General features: G+C 40.3%; 4 protein-coding genes across 8 annotated transcripts; 2 read left to right on the top strand and 2 right to left on the bottom strand.

Moving 5' to 3' along the window:
• Nucleotides 1-700: 700 nt before the first annotated feature.
• vamp4 (vesicle-associated membrane protein 4) lies at nucleotides 701-8016 on the bottom strand. 2 transcript variants are annotated; one of them, XM_088425378.1, is made up of 9 exons: nucleotides 7886-8008; nucleotides 6896-7017; nucleotides 6476-6586; nucleotides 5348-5394; nucleotides 4391-4441; nucleotides 3493-3593; nucleotides 2527-2606; nucleotides 2398-2449; nucleotides 701-1536 (listed from the first exon to the last, which is right to left on the bottom strand). In XM_088425378.1, the coding sequence occupies exons 2-9, from the start codon at nucleotides 6896-6898 to the stop codon at nucleotides 1511-1513; spliced, it is 471 nt and encodes a 156-aa protein (XP_088281504.1). In that variant the 5' UTR covers nucleotides 6899-7017; nucleotides 7886-8008; the 3' UTR covers nucleotides 701-1510. The 2 variants fall into 2 exon arrangements, with proteins under 2 accessions (XP_088281504.1, XP_088281505.1); XM_088425379.1 differs by lacking the exon at nucleotides 6896-7017 and having other exon boundaries at nucleotides 7886-8016.
• rangrf (RAN guanine nucleotide release factor) lies at nucleotides 6198-11605 on the top strand. Of its 4 annotated transcripts, none has more exons than XM_088425376.1 (2): nucleotides 6198-6603; nucleotides 9040-11605. In XM_088425376.1, exon 2 carries the CDS (start codon nucleotides 9082-9084, stop codon nucleotides 9658-9660), a length of 579 nt encoding a protein of 192 aa, XP_088281502.1. In that variant the 5' UTR covers nucleotides 6198-6603; nucleotides 9040-9081; the 3' UTR covers nucleotides 9661-11605. The 4 variants fall into 4 exon arrangements, 3 of the variants coding, with proteins under 3 accessions (XP_088281502.1, XP_088281501.1, XP_088281503.1); XM_088425375.1 differs by lacking the exon at nucleotides 6198-6603 and adding an exon at nucleotides 8245-8329; XM_088425377.1 differs by lacking the exon at nucleotides 6198-6603 and adding an exon at nucleotides 8356-8650.
• Nucleotides 11606-12377: 772 nt separating this feature from the next.
• On the bottom strand, nucleotides 12378-14308 carry itpa (inosine triphosphatase (nucleoside triphosphate pyrophosphatase)). Its single transcript, XM_088425374.1, has 8 exons — nucleotides 14025-14308; nucleotides 13802-13859; nucleotides 13565-13629; nucleotides 13372-13445; nucleotides 13264-13295; nucleotides 13085-13197; nucleotides 12939-13015; nucleotides 12378-12759 (listed from the first exon to the last, which is right to left on the bottom strand). The coding sequence occupies exons 1-8, from the start codon at nucleotides 14106-14108 to the stop codon at nucleotides 12645-12647; spliced, it is 618 nt and encodes a 205-aa protein (XP_088281500.1). The 5' UTR covers nucleotides 14109-14308; the 3' UTR covers nucleotides 12378-12644.
• Nucleotides 14309-14431: 123 nt separating this feature from the next.
• mettl13 (methyltransferase 13, eEF1A lysine and N-terminal methyltransferase) lies at nucleotides 14432-21412 on the top strand. Its single transcript, XM_088425373.1, has 9 exons — nucleotides 14432-14693; nucleotides 15017-15289; nucleotides 16009-16483; nucleotides 17184-17383; nucleotides 17450-17639; nucleotides 18153-18302; nucleotides 18390-18602; nucleotides 18878-19009; nucleotides 19985-21412. Exons 1-9 carry the CDS (start codon nucleotides 14541-14543, stop codon nucleotides 20257-20259), a joined length of 2061 nt encoding a protein of 686 aa, XP_088281499.1. The 5' UTR covers nucleotides 14432-14540; the 3' UTR covers nucleotides 20260-21412.
• Nucleotides 21413-21448: the final 36 nt, after the last annotated feature.

Genomic DNA, 21448 nt, shown 5'->3' with positions numbered 1-21448 from the left:
ATAATAGAGCAACAAGGTGCAGTAATAATGAATCAGTAATAAACGAATAGACTCACATTCTGAGCGTATCATGGAGTAGATGGAGTGGAGGAAACTATACATATGATAGAGCAAAACATAATGTAGTCCAAAATATTGTGTATTTAGCAGCTTTCCTGCACTGTGCAGGATTTGTAAGGTGCATGTGTGCATGCAGAAAAGCATGCAGGATACCGGCCGTCCAGGACTGGAGACAATGTGTAATCGCCTGCAGGATTTATATTTTCCATGTTCAATAACTAAAAAAATCAATCAATAAATAACATGGTCCTTATGACTATCTGTATGTAGCCCTCAGATGAAAAAGTTGCTGCTAAAAATGTTCACACCCAATGACACTAACGCAATTTGGTGTCTGTCTAGTACACAGTTATTAAACACGAGTGTTGGTGGGTAGATTCGGCCCAACACATCACTTTTTGTGGCCTGTGAAACCAAATTACGTGCCAACTTCAATGATCTCAACTATAATTGTCAAACTGGCTCATGCTGGTGTTGCAAACGTCATGTGACCAAACCCAGAAAACAGGGAATCAAGGTTGTCTTTTTGTTGTGTTATTTGGAGGGAGACAAAAAATCGCCTGCTAGATCTCAAAGCATGTTCCTCCAATCTGTCTCCCTCCTAACCAGTGGCTCAAACCAGATCAAACCGGAGAACGGATCCTTTAAAAGCACTTTATTTCAGGGTTAGGGTTAGGCTTAGCTAAAGTATGGCGTTACAGAATCATTATGTACAGCTTGGAATAAATTAAAAAACAACAAAAAAAAACATGGAATTTGTCACAGCTTTAAAAATGACATTTTGGAATGCTAACAGGTAAAATGTCCCCCTCACCTTTATACAACGCATGGACAAAAAAAAAGACAGAATCACAACTATTGGTTGACGGCGAAACAGAAACATTCATCACCTGGAGGTTTTGGTTTGGATCCTCAAACCTGCTAGAAGAACGATACATTTTGACGCTTGCGTGACGCTCCCGCAACCATAGTACTAACTTGTTAAAAACAATTAAAAAAATGTCCGTGGTGATTTTGATTGAGTTCTGTACATAAAATTTCCCTTTTGAGGCGATAAACACTTGCAGTCCGGTGATTTCTAGCGGACAGAAAATGATCACTTCCATGACGGAAGTAATAAAAAGTATAAAGACGACCGAAAATCCTCCATTGTGGTTCCTTGTATGGTCTTCTTTTTCTTGTTTAAACAGATTGGCAGGTTACACGATAATGTCACACATGGAACTGTACTACTTGGTGTAACTAGGGGAGCATCCAATGAAACAGAGTGGACGCTTTCTAAAACTCCAAAGCAGGGTTGAAGGCAGCCGGGCCAACCTTTGCAATGATCGCTGAAAAGTGAAGGGGGAGGCAAGGGGGGGGTCGTTCGGTATCCACCACCCCAATTGGATAGGACGATCGTGCGTAGAGATGAAGATGGAGGGCGGCCCGTCGACCTCCTCCTCGGATACTAACGATACCGTAGAATCACCGGAACTGAGAGAGGACAAAGAGAGATACAATTAATCAGATATCTTTTCAATCGGGAGTTACGATTACATTTCGATATGGCGCAGCTCGGATTGAGAGGTTATGATATCAATTTACATACAATTTGGGGCATGAAGATTCGATTCAGAATCAATTTGATCCAATTAAAAATGATTGCTATTCCTGTCTTGATCATACTACAGTCTGTTTTGCAAGAATGAATACGAAAAGGAGACAGTGTCATCATATTTCTTTACATTTATTAAGTTTTGATTTGTAAGTAACATAACTTTTAAAACAGACGTCTGCCGGGCTGGGCGCCATCTTGGAAAAAAAATACAATTGCCTACTTTATTATTTGCTCGATTATGGAATGTAGTCTGCTTGGGGAAGTGAACAGAATAAGAATTTCAATGTGTAGTATTACTACGCATATGACAATAAAACTCTTGAATCTTTAACTTTTTTTTTTTTTTTACAAAAACAGCATGTGGGCAACTGCTACTCTTTGAAGCTAGCTATAAATTTGCTAGGTTTTATAGTATAAAATAAGATTAAACCAAAATAAAGTGCACCTGTATAATAAAAAAGGTAGAACATGATACACTGGAATTTCACAGGAAATTTCAGTACCAAAATATGTGGAAAAATTATTGCACAAATGAAAAAGATTAATACTTTTATGAGAAACAAGATATGAAAAGAAACTTTTTCAAGTGGGCAAGCTATGTAAATCGAGAGTATGGACGAAGAATGAAAACGTGTGCCAGGTTGTTAATCTGTGTACCTGCGAGCATATCGGGAGCATTATCACACACAAATCCACGTTGGTCATGGGGGGGTGCTTTGTAGACCTTAGATACTCACCGATTATAATAAGCAGCAGACCCACCACGACCAGAGCGATGATCATCTTCATCTGATAAAGACAAGGCACACAAGCTTCGTGAAACTAACGAACAGAAAAACCCAAACGAAAAGGGGCCGACGACACACCTTCATGTTCCGCCACATCATCCTCCTGTGCAGCTGTTTGGATCGGCTGCTGAAGGCCGAAGCGTTGTCCGAGAGGCTCTCTGGAAAAAGGCAAACGGCACGTGAGGACACGTGAGGAGAAATTTTAGGAGAAGCTGTGTATCGCGTTTGCTTGGACCGCTTGGAAGGTGACTCAGACGGCGGGCCTGTTACGCAAGCTTCCAGAACACATGAAAACTTGCCAGTTTTTACACAAAAGAACAAAAACATCTGCCGCCTGCTACTAAAGTCACTTAAGTACTTGTGTCACGTCCACCGTTGGCCGGATACCGCCGCTGTTAATGTACCGCTCGTTGGCGTGTAAAAACACACGTCCGAGGACACACCTCCCCTGTGAGTTTTGTCATGCATCTGCTGCCACTTGTGAAGACGCTTGTTCATGTAAATGGTCCAACTACTGAGGCTGCACCTGCAACAGGCGCCTTAGGGAGAACACTCAGCGCTTAAATATATTCCACATGTGTGTTGTTGACCGATCGAACCACAACAACTGCGTGAATGCCAAGTGACTGGCAATGACCTAAAGCCCATTCTCACGTTAACATGTTTGATACGTACGTGTAAGAGAGACGCTTGCTTGGGTTATTTACACCAGCGGTTCTCAAATGGGGCGCCGTGAAAACACATTAGGGGGTTTGTAAAATTTTAAAAGGGCAATTCTATTTTAATGACTTGACAGGAGTAGTATATTTGTCTTTTCAAAATAATAACAAATGAATTAGAACATGAAGTAACATTCCTTTGCAATATAAATAGAGATACAGCCTAATTAAAGAAAAAGCACAAGAAGAAGAGGCAGAGAAGGTCCTCAAGTAAACTCTAGTCAAATTAATTGTTCCCTTCAAGCAAAAATGTTATTTTGTTTTCTATACTGTGTTCTTATATTTTTTGTGTACATTAAAAGATGCAGCATTTTTTGGGACTCACCCGACTTGTCCTGCAGGTCATCGAGACGCTCGCCCCTCTCGATCACCTTGGAGATGTTCTCCTGCATCACGTCGATCACTTCGTCCACCTGCGACTGCACACTGAACACCACCAAGAAACCAAAGATTCATCAACACTTGCTTTTGTTTTTGTCTGAATCTGCCATCCCAAAAAAAAAAAAAACTTGATAGAGACTAGGGCTGCTCGATTAAAATCACGATTATTTTGGTCAATATTGAAATCACGATTATTCATCATGTTTGGTCAAACATGTCTATTTATTGCCCTTTTTAAAACAAGCAGTATATAAACAAGGCTTTGAGACTTGATACTTACAAATAATAATAATAATAAATGAAAATAAAAATATAAAATAAAACTAATTCACAAGACATAGCAAAAACCTGGCACACGGGGCAACACAGCTAACTTACTTGCTGAGTGCACACCAATGAAAAAAAATTAAGCCTACTTAGAACCAAGCACGTTATTTAATTTTAAGCAAATTGTAATCAGATGTCAAAATTTCAGTCATTTCAAACTGAATTTATTCCAATTTTTTGGAATTTTTAGGTCATTTCAGAAAGAATCCAAGAACTCCAAATAGCTGTTTAATACTCAAAAACTTTGAATTTCCAAATTTTGCACCCCATTTGGTTGCGATTGACTTCTCGTACATGCCTGCTCTCTTAATGGCCGCAAGGTTAAAATTAGGGCAGACAGCAAGGGGGATTGGGCGAGGGCCCCCAGAGAGGATTACGCAACAACATGCCTTGGTTACACAATGCGCTAACTACCTGCAAGGCTCCGGTAAACAAAACACACAGATTACATAACACACAGTCACAGGCGCAACTTGACTGTTTCGCATGCTGGGAAGGAATGCGCTTGGACTCACTGTTTGATTTTGTCATTCTGGCCTCCCAACCGAGGTCCCGTCGGGCCGCGCCTGGAGAACGGGCAGAAGTCACTACATGGCACTGTGGTACTGTAAATGCTAAAAAAACGCATGTACTCTATACAGGGTGGGATAAAAGTAGACATTAGGGCGCTAAAAAAATGTTTTATTTGATGTTACTGGTAATTATTTAAAAAAAAAAATCTGTTAAACCATGGAAATTTATAGAAGGCTTTCTGTGTGGGGTTTCAGTTTAAAGTCATGGTTTCAAGTCTGGCGTGTGCTGACCTGAAGGAAAGGCTAGCGGTGAATGTCTTCTTTGCCTCCTTTATCCTTCCATGCATCCTTCCTTTATTCATTTTACCCTTGCTTCATTTTATATATGTGTTCCTTTGTACTTTTTATTCCTTTCTTGTGCATCCTTCTTGCTTCATTTCGTTGTTTCCTTCATTTTCTTTTTTTCTGTCCATCCTTCTTCCCTCACCTCCTTGTTTCCTTCCTTTGCTCAATCCTTTCTCCCTCATTTTCTATTTCCTGGTCTAGGGTCCCTCACTTCCTTGTTTCCTTTCTTCCCTTCATATTGTTGTCTGTCCTTCTTTTCGCATTCCTTCTCTTATCCTTTCTCATTTTCCTCCCATACTTCTCTCACTTCCTCATTTCCTTCTTTCTGTCCATTCTTCCTCTCACTTCTTTTCCTTCATTCCGTAATCCATCCATCACACTTGTTTCTTTTTCTTTCTTTTCAAACATTCTTGTGTCATTTCTTCCTTTCGTCCATCTTTCTTACCACGTTTCCTTATTTCTGTCCATCATTCCTCCCCTGCCTCCTTTTTTCTTCGCTCTGTCCATCCTCCACTTCTTTTTCTTTCATTCTGTCATCCTTCTTTTCTTTGCCCTTTCTTCATTAAAAGTATATACCTACTTTTGTCCGCCCTGTATATATAAGCAGAAACTCACAGAAAAAAGTCTTCCTCCTCATCTGAGTCCTCCTCGAGCAGATTTCTCTGTGAACAGGAAACAGTCGGATGACAAAAGATTCAAAGCCCCTCAAGCATGGAATTAGCTCACATCAGATTAAAAAACATATCTCGGATGATTATGTGGAGTTGTACGTCATTGTAAACGACAAGCACACAAACAGTGTTGCATAAATGACTTTGCAAAAAACAATGTTTTTCTTTTAGACGTGCACCTAATATTATGGCCAAGTCTAAAAAGAGGATTTACGATTACGATGAGTGGCTTCAGGTCTGCTTGCCGTGTCTCCACCTGAGCCAACATCAAAAGCACTGATCCCATGCCAACAAGGGACCGGATCCAAAGTATGAGTGTGGATCAAGAGTAGCAGACTCAAGTCTAAAAGAAGCAGCGACACCAAATACCCGCCGCTATTTGTGGAGAATCTGCGCGGACGGCTGCATTAAATTCCTTCTCTTTCCGATTGGACGCCGACACGGAGGAAGGTCGCTGTTGCCGGGAGAGACGGCGCCTCTCTCCGTGATCTAAATGTGGAGCTGGATGTTCCGTGAGATTATGTGGAGTTTAGACTACATTTTCTACAGGTGTTGTGGGATCACAGAAACTCAAGGACGACAACCGTCATCTAACTCTGATGAGGTATCCACAACAACCCAAAACAAGTTTCAGATGGCATGGAGGATAATGCCATTCAAATTTAACTCATTTTACTACTACCCCACTTAAAGGACCCGTATCATAGAAATCCAACTTTTGCACCGAGTCAGCCAAGTAAAAAGCAACATTTTATTTATTAGTAACATTTTACAGTAGAAAATGGCCAAGTGGTGAAAATGTGTGTTTGTGAACACACAGCTGGACATTTGTAGTACATAATTTACCCGCGGTCGCAAATGTTTTTGTGAGCAGTGGTTTCCCAAGGTGACAGATTTGAGAGGAAGAACGGGTGTTAGTGTTAGCGGTCTCTTGACACATATTTTGCTTTGTTGGCTATCCAGTTCATTTCAATGATAATCTGAGTTAATATATCAATTATATGAAGGTCAATACTAAAAAAAACACATTCAATCTCAGCAGACAGACTGATGAGTCCCATCTCTTTCTCACCCTCTCACTGCGAACAGATCCTGTGACCTCATCATCATTGAGATGTCTCTTGAACTTGGGAGGCATGTTGTCGTCAAGCTGCTGCTGCTGCTCCTCCCGATCGGGCTCCCTCTAAGAGAGGACAAAAGGTAAAGGACATTTCATTAGGCACAGCTGCATCATCCAATGATGTTTAATTCCCAAAATGTGTGTTTAGGTTATGATAAACAGCTACTAAGAAGCCTACAATCTGCTTTACAGGGGATATGCTAGGGAAAATTGCTTTTTCAATAAGTTGCATACAAATAGATTTTGATAAATTATAGTTTTTTAATTTTGACCAAAAAAGGCACTGATTTAAAAAATCCATAAAATGTCTTCTTTAAAAATTTCCACATAGCAGACTCGCTTTCTCTAGTAGGCAACCATAAAACTTGATACCATTGAGTCCAGTTCAGTTTTGAAACGGTTGCGCTCTCCGCGTCCGATTCTGGCACTGCGACTGGAAACCTCTCAGGCCTTTCAGCGTGAGGAACTTTCCAGTAAACACACAAGAGAAGCGGCTATGGCAAGGAAAGAGAGAAAGGGAAACAGAAATCTCCAATGTTAGGAATGTAGAGAAAAAAATAGTTAGTAGAGAGCGGATATAGAAACAATAAATTTCCTTTAAATAATGTCAATTATTTCTATGTTGAGTTTACTAGAACACCCAGTTCAATACTAAAATATGTAAAAGCGGGTTAGGTAGAAAAACAAGAACATGTGATGTAAGGAAGGATGCATGAATAAAAATCATGTCTGATTAAAGCGTGATGATGAATGATTTTTTTGTTAAGCCTCACGATTTTAGAAGGGCAGGATTATAAAAAAGGAAAGTAAACAGCAAAGGGAAGCGGGGGTGGGGGTGTAAGGCTGCAGAATAAAAAGGTGTCAGTGGGAAGGAAAGGAGGAAGAAAAGAGGGCCAAAAAGTCGGATATGATAAGAAGCTGAGAAAAAAATAAAACAGGTGTGAGAAGGAAGTTGTAAACAAATGATGAATGCATCAATTATAGACAACAAAGATGGTCAGAAAGAAAAAAATATGTCAATGAAACTCTTAGGTTGACGTTTTTATGTGAGTGTGTGTGAGTGTGTGTGGGGGTGGGGGGTACTTTTAGCCTAGAGAAAAATCACACCCGTCACTGATGTCCTTTGCAAAATATATAACTCCCAAATCGTATCTATTTTCTTTTAATAATACTTTCCTCGCCCTTGAGTAAGAAATCAAATGCTTCTAGGCACCATATGAACGCCAAGCTTGTATAATAAAGAAGCTGTGTCACTGCTCTGTGCCATGTCGTAGCCTCCATTCTCAGCTACGGATGCGAACGACCTCGCCCGCCTCACCCGACACAAGAAACAATCCTCGACAGGTTAGGAGGACGACTCACGTTTTAAAGTGTCAGATCTGAGGTTTCATCAAATGACGTCCAAGAATAGGACCATTGTGGATGTTAGCCGAGCTTCCGTCGCTATTGCTGCTGCTGCTTTGTGATAGCTTGACACTAATCAGCTGACCAGGAAGTCAACAGGAAAACCACACCCACGCTCCACAAAATATTTTATACAGGTTAATAATGAACTACGTTTTTCTTATATTAATCAAGGAAGAAAAAAATACGTGTTATAGAAATAAAATTCCGTTTATTTAATTAATTTTAGAAGGACGCAAAACGGGTTGCTGTTTATCTTGTAATGTCTCCCTTTCGCCCTTAGATGTCAGGAGTGTACTCGTTTAACGTGCCGCGAAGAAGAAATTCCCAGAAACATAACAGTTAACAGGCATAACCACGAAATAATTTCACAAACGTTTAACGCTGCGCGGTGGTTCAAATGTAGGTACACACTTTTAAATGATGCTGTTTTTTACATTTTCGTTTTTTTTTTTTTTTTTAATCTGGCATCTTTTCCTTTTTTGGCCCGCTTATTTAGTTATGCATTCTTGTTACATGATTTCTAGTCATCGCTTAAAACTGGATTTTCTGCTTTCCGTCCACCTCTGACCTGCTATTTCTTTCATTTTTGCCTCCCAGTCTCAATATTTGACTTACATAGTATACAGTGGTTCCTCGCTGTGTAAAAAAAAAAAGAAAATCTTCCTATTTTAATTACGCCATTAGAGAAGGGGGTATTATTGACTTTATTTTTTGAAGCAGGTAAGCTACTTTTACTGTAAATGGTAGCGACGTGCTTATTTTAGTATTTAAATTACCAAAAAAAATCGTTAAAAAGCACTGGAAAGAAGCAGACAGACGTCGATATTAAATTCATGTTTTATGGTCTAATTTTATTTTAATTGATACAGAGCAATGTCTTTCAATGTATTTACATTTGTATCCAGTAAAAAAAAAAAAAAATCTTTGAGGACTTGAGCTAAATTGTAATTTTGTCTTATTTCCGCCTCGCCTGTAGGTGGCACCGTGTAATTACCGAGGTGTCGAATACGAAGAAGAAACCAAACCCGGAAGCACGTTTTTATTGTCGCCTTAGAGCGCTTTCGTCACGTTATTGCGATTAAAGTTAAATAAAGTGTGTTTATTTACAGATAAAACAAACACGGTGCCCATTGTTGAAGTCTCCCGTTGACATGCAGCACGTCAACGAGCCCCATCCGCTGTTCGGAGGCGCAATGTCCGCCGTCCTCCCTCACAGCACCTCCGACGTGAGCAAGATGCGGGAGATCCCCGACAACCAGGAGGCGTTCGTCCACAACCGAACCGACCAAAGCCTCATCGTCGAGTTGGTTGAATATCAAGCCCACGTCGCGGACCAGGACGCGGCTCGGTACCACTTTGATGACATCGCGGGCAACAACGCCGCCACGCAGCCTGACCAGCAACAGGTGACCGACGTGTCCCCTTTGCCCAAGTCGTCACTCTCCCTGTCGGCGTGCAGCTCGGCCTGGGTGCTGACGGGCGTCCAGTGCGTGTCCAAGTACAACGAGACGGCGAAGAACCTAGTGAGGCTTCACCTCGGCGTGTTCCGTCTTCCGCAGTTCGGAACGGACGTGCTGGTTACGTTCAACGACCCGCAAATCATTTGCCCCGATAGTAGCAGCAGCGGCAACCCCGCGACCGAGACACCCGACGTGGAGCCGTGGACTGTGGAAAACTTCCAGCACCTTCTGCAGACCCTGACCCTGCATAACCCTCAATTGTTTGGCTAAAAAAAAATCGGCGAGTAGCGAAAACTATGGACCGCGGGCCATGAACGGATTGTGAGCATTTGACTCTTCCATCTTGCAAGTGTAAAAGCAAATGAAACAGCAGATTATTCATTAAAGTCCAGTGTTGGGTGAGTTATCTTGAAAACATAACTTCATTGCCTTAATGTGAATTGTAACTAGGTTTCATTACAAGTTACTTTATTTACATGTTACTTTAATATTTGCATGTTGCAGATACCACCACACTCTAACAGTTAGTCAGAGTTAGTTAGCTCATCAAGCTCAACACAGAAAAATTAAAATTATATACAGATAGACAGATACCTGGTATTGAATTTCTAGACTCCTTCCATTGTGCAGCCACTATATGGAGCTGCACTACAGGAAATGTCAACAAAATCAAATGCAGTAAGTCAGTTCTATCAGAAATTAATTGATGTAAAAACAGTTTCCGGATTTATTTGATTAAATTGCACTTGAAAAACATTTTTTGTGCTTTGTCCCTGTATAAATTGCTTAAAAATTGGAGCCTATCCAGCATATAAAATTTTCAAACAGGGTGTTAAAAAAATATATTGTAAAAAATACATTTGTTACTGGAATTCAGAGGTAAAAACTTTGAAAAATGTACTTGGTGATTACGTTATGTTTTCTTCCTCCAAAAATAAAAACTCAAGAGTTTATGCGCTGTATAAGGCGCAGCAGATTATAAGGCGCACTCTCAGCTTTTGAGAAAATTCAAGCTTTTGAGAAAATTCAAGTCTTTTGCGTGCACTTTATAGTGCGGAAAATACGGTAATCACAATTATTTTAATCAAGAACAACTGACTTGAGGATTTCACTTATCAAATTTTCAACTTCTAATAAAAGGATAAACACAGTCATACACGTGTCAATTGCATGTGATTGCAATAAAAAGTCAGGTTCAGCCGCTCAGAGACTTAGCTCATAAACTCCGTAAATACCAAATTGAAATGTTCCCATCACTTTGGAAGGAACAAAAAAAAGTTTATTCCCCTACTCCCTCTGTAATGTTCAAAACATTTATGGAAAGTTATTAATATGCTTTTGAAACGAAAACCAACCGTCAGCCTTTTGGTATGCAGCACAAAGCTCCCTTTTATACTCTTGTGGCTTCTTGTTATTCTTTATAAGAGCGTCTGGAGATTTTCATTTGTGTCAGGTGCACTTGTGTGTTCTCTCTAGGAGCCACATCAAAACCTCTTGCGCCATCATGACAGACTGATACTTGAGTAAGTCTTTTCCTGTTTTTCATCTTAGGGTCAGAAGGGGAAAGATGTTGTGTTGCAATTTGTAGTTTTATTTCATCCCTGCTGACCGCCAGAGACGACTTAAGGCTATGAATGTTCCCTTTACACATGCATAGTTTAAGTATGCATGCTAAAATAGACACCTATGGACAGGTACTGTATATAGTAAGTTCTGGTGTCACCAGAGGTTTTGGTTCCTATGGGATTTTCTCCAACTGCTTTTTAGTGACCATACGTGTTGGAAGTCGAGGGTCACGGAATCAGTTGTTCATTTATTTTTTTTTTTACTGTTTTAAAGCATTTCTATTAGAGTGGTATTTTTGTGCAAATATTAATGGAGGGGGCAGATGCCTGGTGGGCATCCAGTCCGTTTTTGAAATTATTTTAGAGCATTTTTTTGTGTGTTTATTTTTTTAATGCTTTGTTTTTGCTTAGTTTTAATTGGTTTCATTATTGGGTTTTAGTCATTGTTAGGGCAGGGCATTAAGTTTACAAGATCTGTCCTTTACATTAGATATCCAAATTATACTATAAATATTCATATTCAAATATTTATTCATTATGAATGTTAAGTTTAAAATAAAACTGATTTAACATCGGTGTACATTATTGTTGTCTGAACATTTTTCTCTGGATTTATTTTTGAATAAATAAAACTTAAAATTTAATGTCCACGGGGTGTTATTAGTTTGATTAAAATCATAGTTGTCCTGAATGAAGAAAAAGTTGGTTTTTTGCCAACTCACTGGCTTTTTTAATTTTCAAAATTATGCTTTATGAATATTTTTCAAGATAATTTCAAAAAAGTATTTAAACTCGTTTCATGAAGCATGACGCTGAAAACAAGATATTTTTGCTTTTATTAGAGTTTTATAAGCATAAGTAGCTTTATGGCATTTTTCTTTTTGCATGGGGGAAAATAGCATGAGGGAACAGAACGTATTAGACTTTGGATGGATGGATTCAGCCAATGCATTCACAAAACGTGAAATCACATAAATCTGATGGATTCGCACGTGTGGTGCTGGTGCCGCACGTGGACCATATCAGTCACATTCCAACTTCCTGTACCGGGACTTGTGACTCAATGGGTCATTTAATATCCAAATTCCCATGTTATTACAGTTCTGTTTGGGAAGCAGGACCCCTTTGGGCCCCCCTTTCTCTCACTGCGCCATCCAGTCTGAACGATAGTCATCGTTTCTCAACTGTAATCTGCTGCTCTCATCAGCCCCCTGGAGCTTCTCTTGTGTGATTTATGTATGTTCCTTTAGGATCACATCTTTTTGTGCTTGGAAGCTACAGTCAACCGGAATGTATCCACGCCACTGGACTTTGTTCACAATTTGTTAAAAAAAAAAATTCTTGGGGTGCATGCCTTATTTGAAAAAAAAAAATGCTCAGAATACTGGAAAATGATTGGATTATAGCGTTTTTTTCTCACAATTGTATACACCTCCACCAGCATTTATTAATGCATATTAAAAGTATTTTTTCCCAAATAAATTTAACACACAATTTAAGGATAGGTGAATGTTAATATCAAGTAGCATTTTTGTGCCCATATCAGGCCTTATTTCAAGGTATCAGTACATACGATGCAAGTGATACTAGTATCAGTTTCTCAGTTTTACGATCACGAATGAGAAATGACAAATGAGAATAGAAAACCACATTGTAGTAGAATCACTTCAACTGCAAGAACATGGGCAGTTAATCGTCTGTCTTCTGTTTTTTGGCTTGGGTAGAAAAGTGTTCTGACATAGCTTCTAGTGCCCGGTATCGATGAGAAATTGAGTTCTTGACTGCTTTGGGCAACTCCGCATAGCTGTAAAAAAAAACAGAAGAATGTCCTTAAGTACGACGTTATTTAAAATAGACTTTTTAATTGTATGGACACAAACAATTGGCTTCAAAAATCAAATTTGAAATAGGGCTGTAACAAAATGTGAAAACCACTTGATCTCTGGGTCCCTCTAGTGGTAGAAAAAAAGCACGAGTCCCTACGTTTTGTCAAATCCTTCTGGTTGGAAACAGGGGTCCCATCCAAAATCTCGAGGCCCCCTTGGTTCCACGATGCGGCCCTGGAAAAAATACACACGACGCCATTAGACGAAAATCAAATGATTGAGGTTGTGAGACAGAAGAAAGACCTGTGTTACTCCTCTGAAGAGCTGCACCGGCTCATCTTTTCCGGACGTAAACGCAAACGTGCAGAGGGCCCACGCGGATTTATCCTCAAAGCCGGCGAGGAGTTTGTACAACCCTTTGAAGACAACACACCATGAGAAGTTTGCCATCAAAATGTTGACAATATGACTCTGATGCTCACCTTCTGGCTTAAGTTTATCCAGAAACCACTTTCTGTCAAACAAAATGTTTCTGTTAAAATGGCCTCAATATGAACGTTTTTGGTATTTATTAGAGTCGCAAAACTAACATGTAAGGTCCTGGCAAATCACCCAAAGCCTTGAAACACAGACACGTGTCCTCCACGATGACTGGGCCATCAATCTGAAAACACAAGAGCACTCATTTTCTAGAACAATGAGGTACCAATGCGGGCATTAGTTATTAAGAGACACAGGACTCCCATCAAAATATGACTTTTTATAGTAGCAACTACAGTTTACCTGTTTTGCGGCCTCCTTACATTTCTGTATGGAAATCTCATCTGGTTCGCCTTGGTATTCAGGTACTACGTGGTGAGATGAGTGCATTACATTATTATTTAATTAAAAGTTACTCACCCCGTGAGGGGATTTAAACTCATATCAGCAAACAGTACATTATTAGATTATGCAGTACATAATATAGGTCCAGGTGCTTTTCCCAAATTGTTAGTAGTATGTGAAAAACGTCCTACTTACAATCTATTTTCTTCGAGATAAGTTTGTATGGAAACTTGTCTCCAAGAATCTGAACAACCTGTGAAGACAGGCAAAATCGGTAATCGATTAGTAAGGTTTGGCTGCACCACCAAAGGTAACCAGCAGATGTCTCTAATGTACAAGGGGAAAAAAACGAGTCGAGTCAAAAGAGACGTTTCGTCTTACTTCTTCGTTTCGCAATCGCTAATAGATATTCGCTTACCTCTTCAAGCTTTTTGGCGTTTCCAGTGACAAACACAATGGAACGCCCAGCCGGCAACGCCATGCTTATCGTCTTCTTCTTCATCTTCCTTTTCTTCTTCTATGGTTTATTGGCTGGGTAGAAAGAATTTGAAACATGATATATACCATGTCATCAACTGTAGATAACAATCGTATTTTTAAAAGTTAGTTTGAGATTTTATTTATTATTCTGGGCTACTAGTCCAGTTCCTTTAAAAAAAAAAAAAAAAAACTAGAATTATTGCAGGCCTCTTTCAATCTCACACGGAGTGCTGACGCCAAACACCAAGTAACGACCAATAGAAAGCTGTTTGTCAAGTAATACCCAATCAAGTGAGCCTTTTCTCAGAATATATCCAATAAGATAGCTGTACGGCTTCTAATGTTGTCCGAATTAAAACATTGCCATGAGGACTTCTAGACTGGTTTAAGACTTCATATAGTTTGACAGATATTCTTACACAGCAATAAAAAAAATATATTGGTAAAACAAACTATGACTTTGTTACCTCGAACTGCCGAGGAATTCAGCTCTGCTGAATACTGGGAGAGATTTTTTAAGAAGCGCGGTGAGAAGTCATTCGAGTGGTACGGAGACTACAACAAACTATGCGGCGTGCTGCACAAGTACATCAAAATGCAAGACAAGGTAAACAAACCCTGCATTAAGTAGTAATTTCGTTCGAGGTTTTTCAATTTATTTTTAACATGTATTGATACCACGAGTCATTTTTCAAGCTTGCCTATGATTCACTGCAGGAAAAGGCAAAACAAATGCATTTGTTTCTAATTTCAAGTTGATTAATCTAATATTTAGTGTATTCCGTACAGACCTGTAAAAGGAAATTTAACTATTTTTATAGCACGTTTCACTGAGAACATTCAAAGTGTTTTCCAAAGTTACCTAACAGGACAATTAAATGAAATCATATTCCCCAACATGAACAAAATCTGTCACATTTTATATTTGAGGTGTTGGTGGTGGGCTGCGGTAACTCTGAGTTGAGCGAGCAGCTTCATGACGTTGGCTACAAACACCTGACCAACATTGACATCAGCGAGACTGTAGTGTCCAACATGAACCAGCGCAATGCAGAGCGGCGGCCTGACCTCAAGTTCCACCAGGTGGATGCCACCCAGATGCCGTACCAAGACGCGTGCTACCAGGCTGCTCTGGACAAAGGCACCCTAGATGCAATGGCGTCAGAGAAAGAAGGAGAGCTGGCCAGGAATATGCTTTCTGAGGTACAAAATAAGTCAGTCAAAGGATGGGTAGATGTTAACGTTTCATTTTAGGGCTTTGGAAAAAATGTGACTTTTTCCAATTTGGACTGACTGGAAGGTAATGCAAAGAAACCTCATTGTTAAAGGCTCAAAGGTATTTGGACAGGTTTGAAATTGAAGATTTTTTTTTTTAGCTTTTTTCTCCCCAAGACGTGGATTGGTATCTTTGAACAAGTAATCAAAAGGCCAACAATCAACATTTTGATTTTATCACTGTTAAAGTGAAAAAATTGTTTAATTTCAGTGAGGCCTGCCTCCATATTAAAGCAGTTGCAGTGGTTTGTAGATTTTGAAGGCATATTTAGTTGTGAATGATTGGTTTAGCAATTGGAAACTCTTTTTATATTTGTATATATTTTCAGCTGCAAGAATGTTAATGTGAAAAGTAAGGGGCTGAGTGTTGATCTCTGAGGACTCCCCAGGTGGTATTACAATACACAGATGTTCCATTGCCATGAATTACCCTGTGTATCCTGAGAGATCTAACGAAAAAAAGTGCTGAGCCTGAATGAGTTGCTGAATCTAAATTGTCCAAATATATTTGAAAAATTAAATATGAGTACTGTATAGTTTGTTGTACTTTGTAAATGAAAAACCTTTGTGAAAGCACTCGAATGACTGTTCCTTTTAAATCAGTTGTGATGGTGTTTAAAGGTGAGGCTATATGTGTTTGTGTATAGGTAGGCCGTGTGCTCAGCGTTGGCGGAAGGTATGTGTGTATCACACTAGCTCAGGAGAGCGTGATCCGCTTGGCCGTGGAGCACTTTGTCCAGCTGGGCTGGGCGGTGAGGCTTCATTGCCTTCAGGAAGAAACCAGCGCAGAGGAAAACGACGACTCCTTCGCGCTACCTGTTTTCGTCCTTGTCTGCACCAAATTCCGCCAGCCCATGCCGACGCCCATTCTGGAGTTTTGCCTCGGCGAAGACGGCGCCCCAAACCGTCTGGCGCAGGCGGCCGACTTGCTGGCGGCCGTCCGGGAACGCCAGGCTTATTCTGTCTTGAGGAAGAGGCTGCGCACGCGCACGGATGCTGACGCCGACTCGTCGCTAACGCTTTGTCACGCTAAAACTGGCCTGCCCAGATACACTCTCACGGTGCAGGATTCACCCCCGACAGCCAAGGTGCCACGATTCAACCAGTTCGCCATTTTCATTGGTAAGTTATTGGTTATAAGTCGCCAGACACAACATCAGATACACCGGCATAATTTCATGCAGTGTTTTCCAAGCACTATGATGTACATGATGTAAGGTGTATTAGACACTCTAAATTGTCTTTAGGTGTGGTTAGGTACATGCGTGATTATTTGTTTTTGCGTGCCATGCAATTGGATGCTCGGAGTGTCATCCATCCATCCATCCATCCAATTGGATGCTCGGGGTGTCATCCATCCATCCATCCATCCATCCATCCATCCATCCATCCATCCATCCATCCATCCATCCATCCATCCATCCATCCACCCACCCACCAAATTAGAGGTCAAGCGTGCTTGCTTCAAGCTGTTAATTTTTCACTCTCATTTGGAAGTTTACTATAAAACTGACATAATCTTTTGTCTAAAGTGTCTGTTAGCTTAATGCTAACATTGAATACAAAGCACACTTATTCAAAATCATTTTCTGATTGATACTTTTTCTCAATGTTGAGGTTGTTTGTGGTTTTTCTTTGCATTCCAAAAAAGACAACGACAAAAAAAACACCAAAGACCCGCTAATTAAAATGAATAGAGATGTTCATTATACACTTTGACACACCTGACACCTCAGCACACAATTGTGAATGTTTGTGAGTAGTATTGGCAATTTTTGTATACTGTAGGCCCTTGCTTCTTTAATTTGCTCTTCTCTTGTAGTGCCACAAGGCAGCGAGACAGCGTGGCTCTACAGCTCAAGCGAGGGCCGCAGGCAACTGGCGGCCAGCGCCAACTTCCGCCGCCTTGTTATCGTGGCCATGCACAGGAATCAAGAGTATGTCGACATGCAGGCCGTCCAATCGGAACTCTCGCCCATGGTGATGGAGCTGGCCCCGCCGGGAATGCCGGACAATCAGCAGGTAGACGGCCAGAATTGTCTGACGTCCAGGTGTGACTGTTAATCTGATTACTTTTTTGACGTTTAGGTCCCGTTTTTGTCGGTGGGCGGCGACTTGGGTTGGCGGGAGGAGGTGAGCAGGGGCGTGAGCGAGCACAGCGGCGAATACTGCGTGGAGAACGTCCGTGGGGAGGACGGCGAGATGTACCGCAGATTGGTCTTCCTGTCCAATGCGGCTCTGGTGCAGTCCGAGAGTCGTCTCGTCTCCTCCAACAGCAGTAAGTAGACATTTTTGTCTCATTATTTTATTTTGCTTGTCCATTTTGGGTTTCAAAGGCTCTTTCATAAACATTTTCAAATCTTGAAAATACACATCTGAGAAGTGAAGGTTAATCCAGGTCATAAAGTGTCACCCATGTCATAAAGATGGCTGGGAAAATGCCAAGATGTACGAAGCCATTATCTGGGCAAAACTACCTGGTTTCAAGAGGGCTCAAGCTAGTAACTCTTGAAAATGTGCAGATGAAGCATCATGAAGCATCATCCACTTCATAAAGACATCTGAGAATATGTGAAAAGCTCTCTAGGCACAATGTGCCTACTTTTAATAATCAAAATGATAAAAGATTCAAGCTATTAACTCTTGAATGTGTAACTGTGAACTGAAAGTCATTTCAGTTCACAAAGCATCATCCACAGTGGACAGGAAAAGAAGTAACATGATTAATATGATTGTTTTCATCCAGGATGGCAAATTGTCTATACATGAACTTGCCTTTCTGTTTCTACAGTATCCAGCCAGAAAAAGAAGAACAAAAAGAAATTCAAACAGCCGTCGTCGTCCTCCTTGTCAGTGCACAGTGGCTTCCTCTGCTGTGCCCACCACGAAGTGATGGTGGCTGGTCTGGCCCTGTTGGGTATAGGCAAGGAAAAAAACAAAGGTGAGGGAGGGGCAAATATGCATTTCATATGATAGAAATCATTATTAGCTTGACCTTTTGTGATGGTGACTCTCAACTTTCCTTAAGACATCCCTGTCTCAGTACTGTTGGTTGGACTTGGAGGAGGAGGTCTGCCCCAGTTTCTGCGAGATTTTGTGCCCGGTGTGTCAGTGGAGGTGGTGGAGCTGGACCCGGTGGTGTTGGAGGTGGCCAAAGAGTGGTTCAACTTTCGACCGGATGATCACCTGACTGTCACGCTCGGGGACGGCCTTGAACGTATCTGCGCCCTGGAGAAAGAAGGTGGCTGACTGGCCATCGCTAAACTAGGCTAACACAGTCATAAAGTCACTAGACAGAAGTTAATATTGTCGTCTTACATGACTAACTCCGCTAACAGATTTGGCTAGCAGGAGAAGCTAACGAGAAAGTCTACATATTCTCACATTCACCACAAAACTTTGTGGCGGCTAGCTGGAGAAGCTAACGTAGTAGCCTACAGCCTCACTTAATGCTCCTCAAAACACCTGTCACAAAACTCGATCCAAGAAGTGACTATATGTATGATATGTCTTCAGGTGGTCGTTTATTTGACGCCATCATGTTCGATGTGGACAATAAGGACAGCACCGTGGGCATGAGCTGTCCACCTGCCGCTTTTGTCGAAACCTCCATCCTGCACAAAGTCAGCAGCTTACTGACCCCTAAAGGTACGGTACACCTTTTATTCTGTAAAAAGGACATTTTTATTTCTTTCTATACAAATAGTGCTTGGTAAATAAGACTTAATTGTCGTCCAAGTAGCATAACCACTTGTCATGTTTCAAAGTTTTTCTTTTTTTTTTTGGTAAACAAGGAAAATCATAATAAATGACTTTTTTTTTTTGCTCCAAGCTACCTCAAAAAATGTGTCACTTTGTGTAAGACAACTTCATTTTTTTCTTACCTTTTGTGATCAATAATTAGGTCCTTTTTGACCCAACTGTTTTTAGAGTGCTTGTCCTGAGGTCTCAGGTAACAGCCAATCACGGTTCATCTTGTGAACGTCACATGAGCAAACCCAGAAACAGGTGAGCCGTGATTGGCCGCTACCTGAGCCTTGAGCATGTGTGATATCATTTCCAGATGACAGCAAGTACCAACAGTTTTTAATTTTTAATTATTTATTTTTAATGTCAAGCAATTAAAAAAGTTCAACTAATTAATCACAAAAATTCCCATGATTAATCTGAATTAATTGGATTTTTCAGCAACTATTTTGTGTGAGGCTCGTAACATTTTCTTGAAAAATCTTTTTTTATTTTTTTTCTCATTTTCAAATGAGCCCCTAAGCAACTTTTAAAGTAAAATTATGTAAATGTTTGTCTTTGTTTAACTTTGGTTATTTAAATTTGCAGTATTCAGTTGCCACCGGAAGTAAAAAAAAAAAAAAAAGTTAATGTTTTAATGCTTTATAAAATTTACATTAATCTTCATTGTTAATATTTAACTTTGACCTCCTGTTTTTACAAATATGAATTGTCCAGTACAATTAATGTAATATTGTATAAAAATAAAAGAGTTATCCAATCAGACCGCTGAATAGGTATCCCCATAAATGGCATAATTGTAAATTAGTTAAGACATTAAAAAGTCACTTTTCCACCAAATGTCCACTTTAATCTCATTTTCTTTTGGCTTCCTAGGCATTTTCATCCTCAACCTGGTGTGCCGCGACTCCGCCTTGAGGAAAGACGTGCTGGAGCGTGTGAATAAGGTGTTTCCCGCCATCCTGTCGCGGAAGATCGACGGGGAGGTGAACGAGGTGCTCCTCTGTCGCCGTCAGGGCGAAGAAGGCGTCGGCATCCCGCCGTCGCTGAAACAAGCTGGATACGATCTCCAGAAGGCCCTGCGCTCCGGCGTGACCCACAGCCCCAAAATAGACATTGCCGAGTTGTTGAAAGACATGAAAGTGGCGTGATGGTGACTGGGACCGCAAGCGGCGTTGAAGAAACGACACTAAATTTACACAAGTGGGGACGGGAATGGACCTGCATGTTACTTTTTACGCGTTTATGTGAGAGCTTTATTCAAAAAGTTATACTTTCTTTTTTTCGGCTCAAAAATCTAGATACAACACCCCACAAAGGACAACATGGATACGAGTATAAAAACAGAACAAATTAGGGCTGTCTGAATCAGAGAAAAAACATGTTTGCTATCCCTTTTTTTTAAAAAAATACAAACATTCTTTTAAAGAAAAACAATCTTCTGTTGATATTAGCTTTCTAAAGTAAAATGTTTTATTTTGATTCAATACTAAAATAAGTCTGATTTCATACCAAAATTCTGATGATTTTGACATTGTTTTAATAAAAAGCAAACAAATGATTAGCACAAATGGTTATGGAATAAGTTGATTACCAATTATTGTCGATTATTTGTTGTTTCTCCACCAACAATTCACATCCAACAGGTCCAACCGTTAACCGCAGTACTACATTTGGCAGCAATAACAATTAAAAAAAAATGCACCCGGAAAGTATTCACAATACCTCATTTTTTCCCCCACATGTAATGATACAACTTGAATCCAACGCTGAAGAAATTCTGCTTTCCTTAATATCATGAATATCAATTAAGGAAAAGAAACTATCTTCTGCCACGTTTGCCTGGCCCAAAGTTTGGTCATAACTGTATTCAACTTGTAAGAGTACCAAAGTGTGCCATAACAACAGAGACGGTCCCAACAATACAATGTTTTCTCTAATTGTGTGTCAAAGACGCCTAACTTAACACGCTGATCCTTTGACATGCATACGAAAGCCGCTGAGACCATTTCTGTGCTTCATAAAAAAGGAAGAATCCTACCCCCGAAGTCTACTGAAAATTCCTTTGACTTAGTGCTTGGTTTGTGCTCTGACATGCCTTTGGAGCGTTTATGAGCAGGTGTCTACCTCGCCAAATCATTTCAATCTACCCGCAGGTGGACTCCATTTAGGACAATCTCAAGGATGGTCAAGTGGGAACAGGATGTACCCGATGTTAGGTTTGTGTTTGATAAGACTTAGCAGTTATGTTTATATATTTGTAAGTCACTATTGGGTGTTGAGAATTGGGAAGTGTGCTTTGGATTTTTTTTTCTGTCTGGATTTAGTGTTGCATGTACT

Source organism: Hippichthys cyanospilos, chromosome 10, assembly GCF_059441005.1.
Source record: "Hippichthys cyanospilos isolate Australia breed blue-spotted pipefish chromosome 10, RoL_Hcya_1.0, whole genome shotgun sequence".
Lineage (NCBI taxonomy): Eukaryota > Metazoa > Chordata > Actinopteri > Syngnathiformes > Syngnathidae > Hippichthys > Hippichthys cyanospilos.
This window is presented reverse-complemented; position numbering and strand designations above follow the sequence as displayed.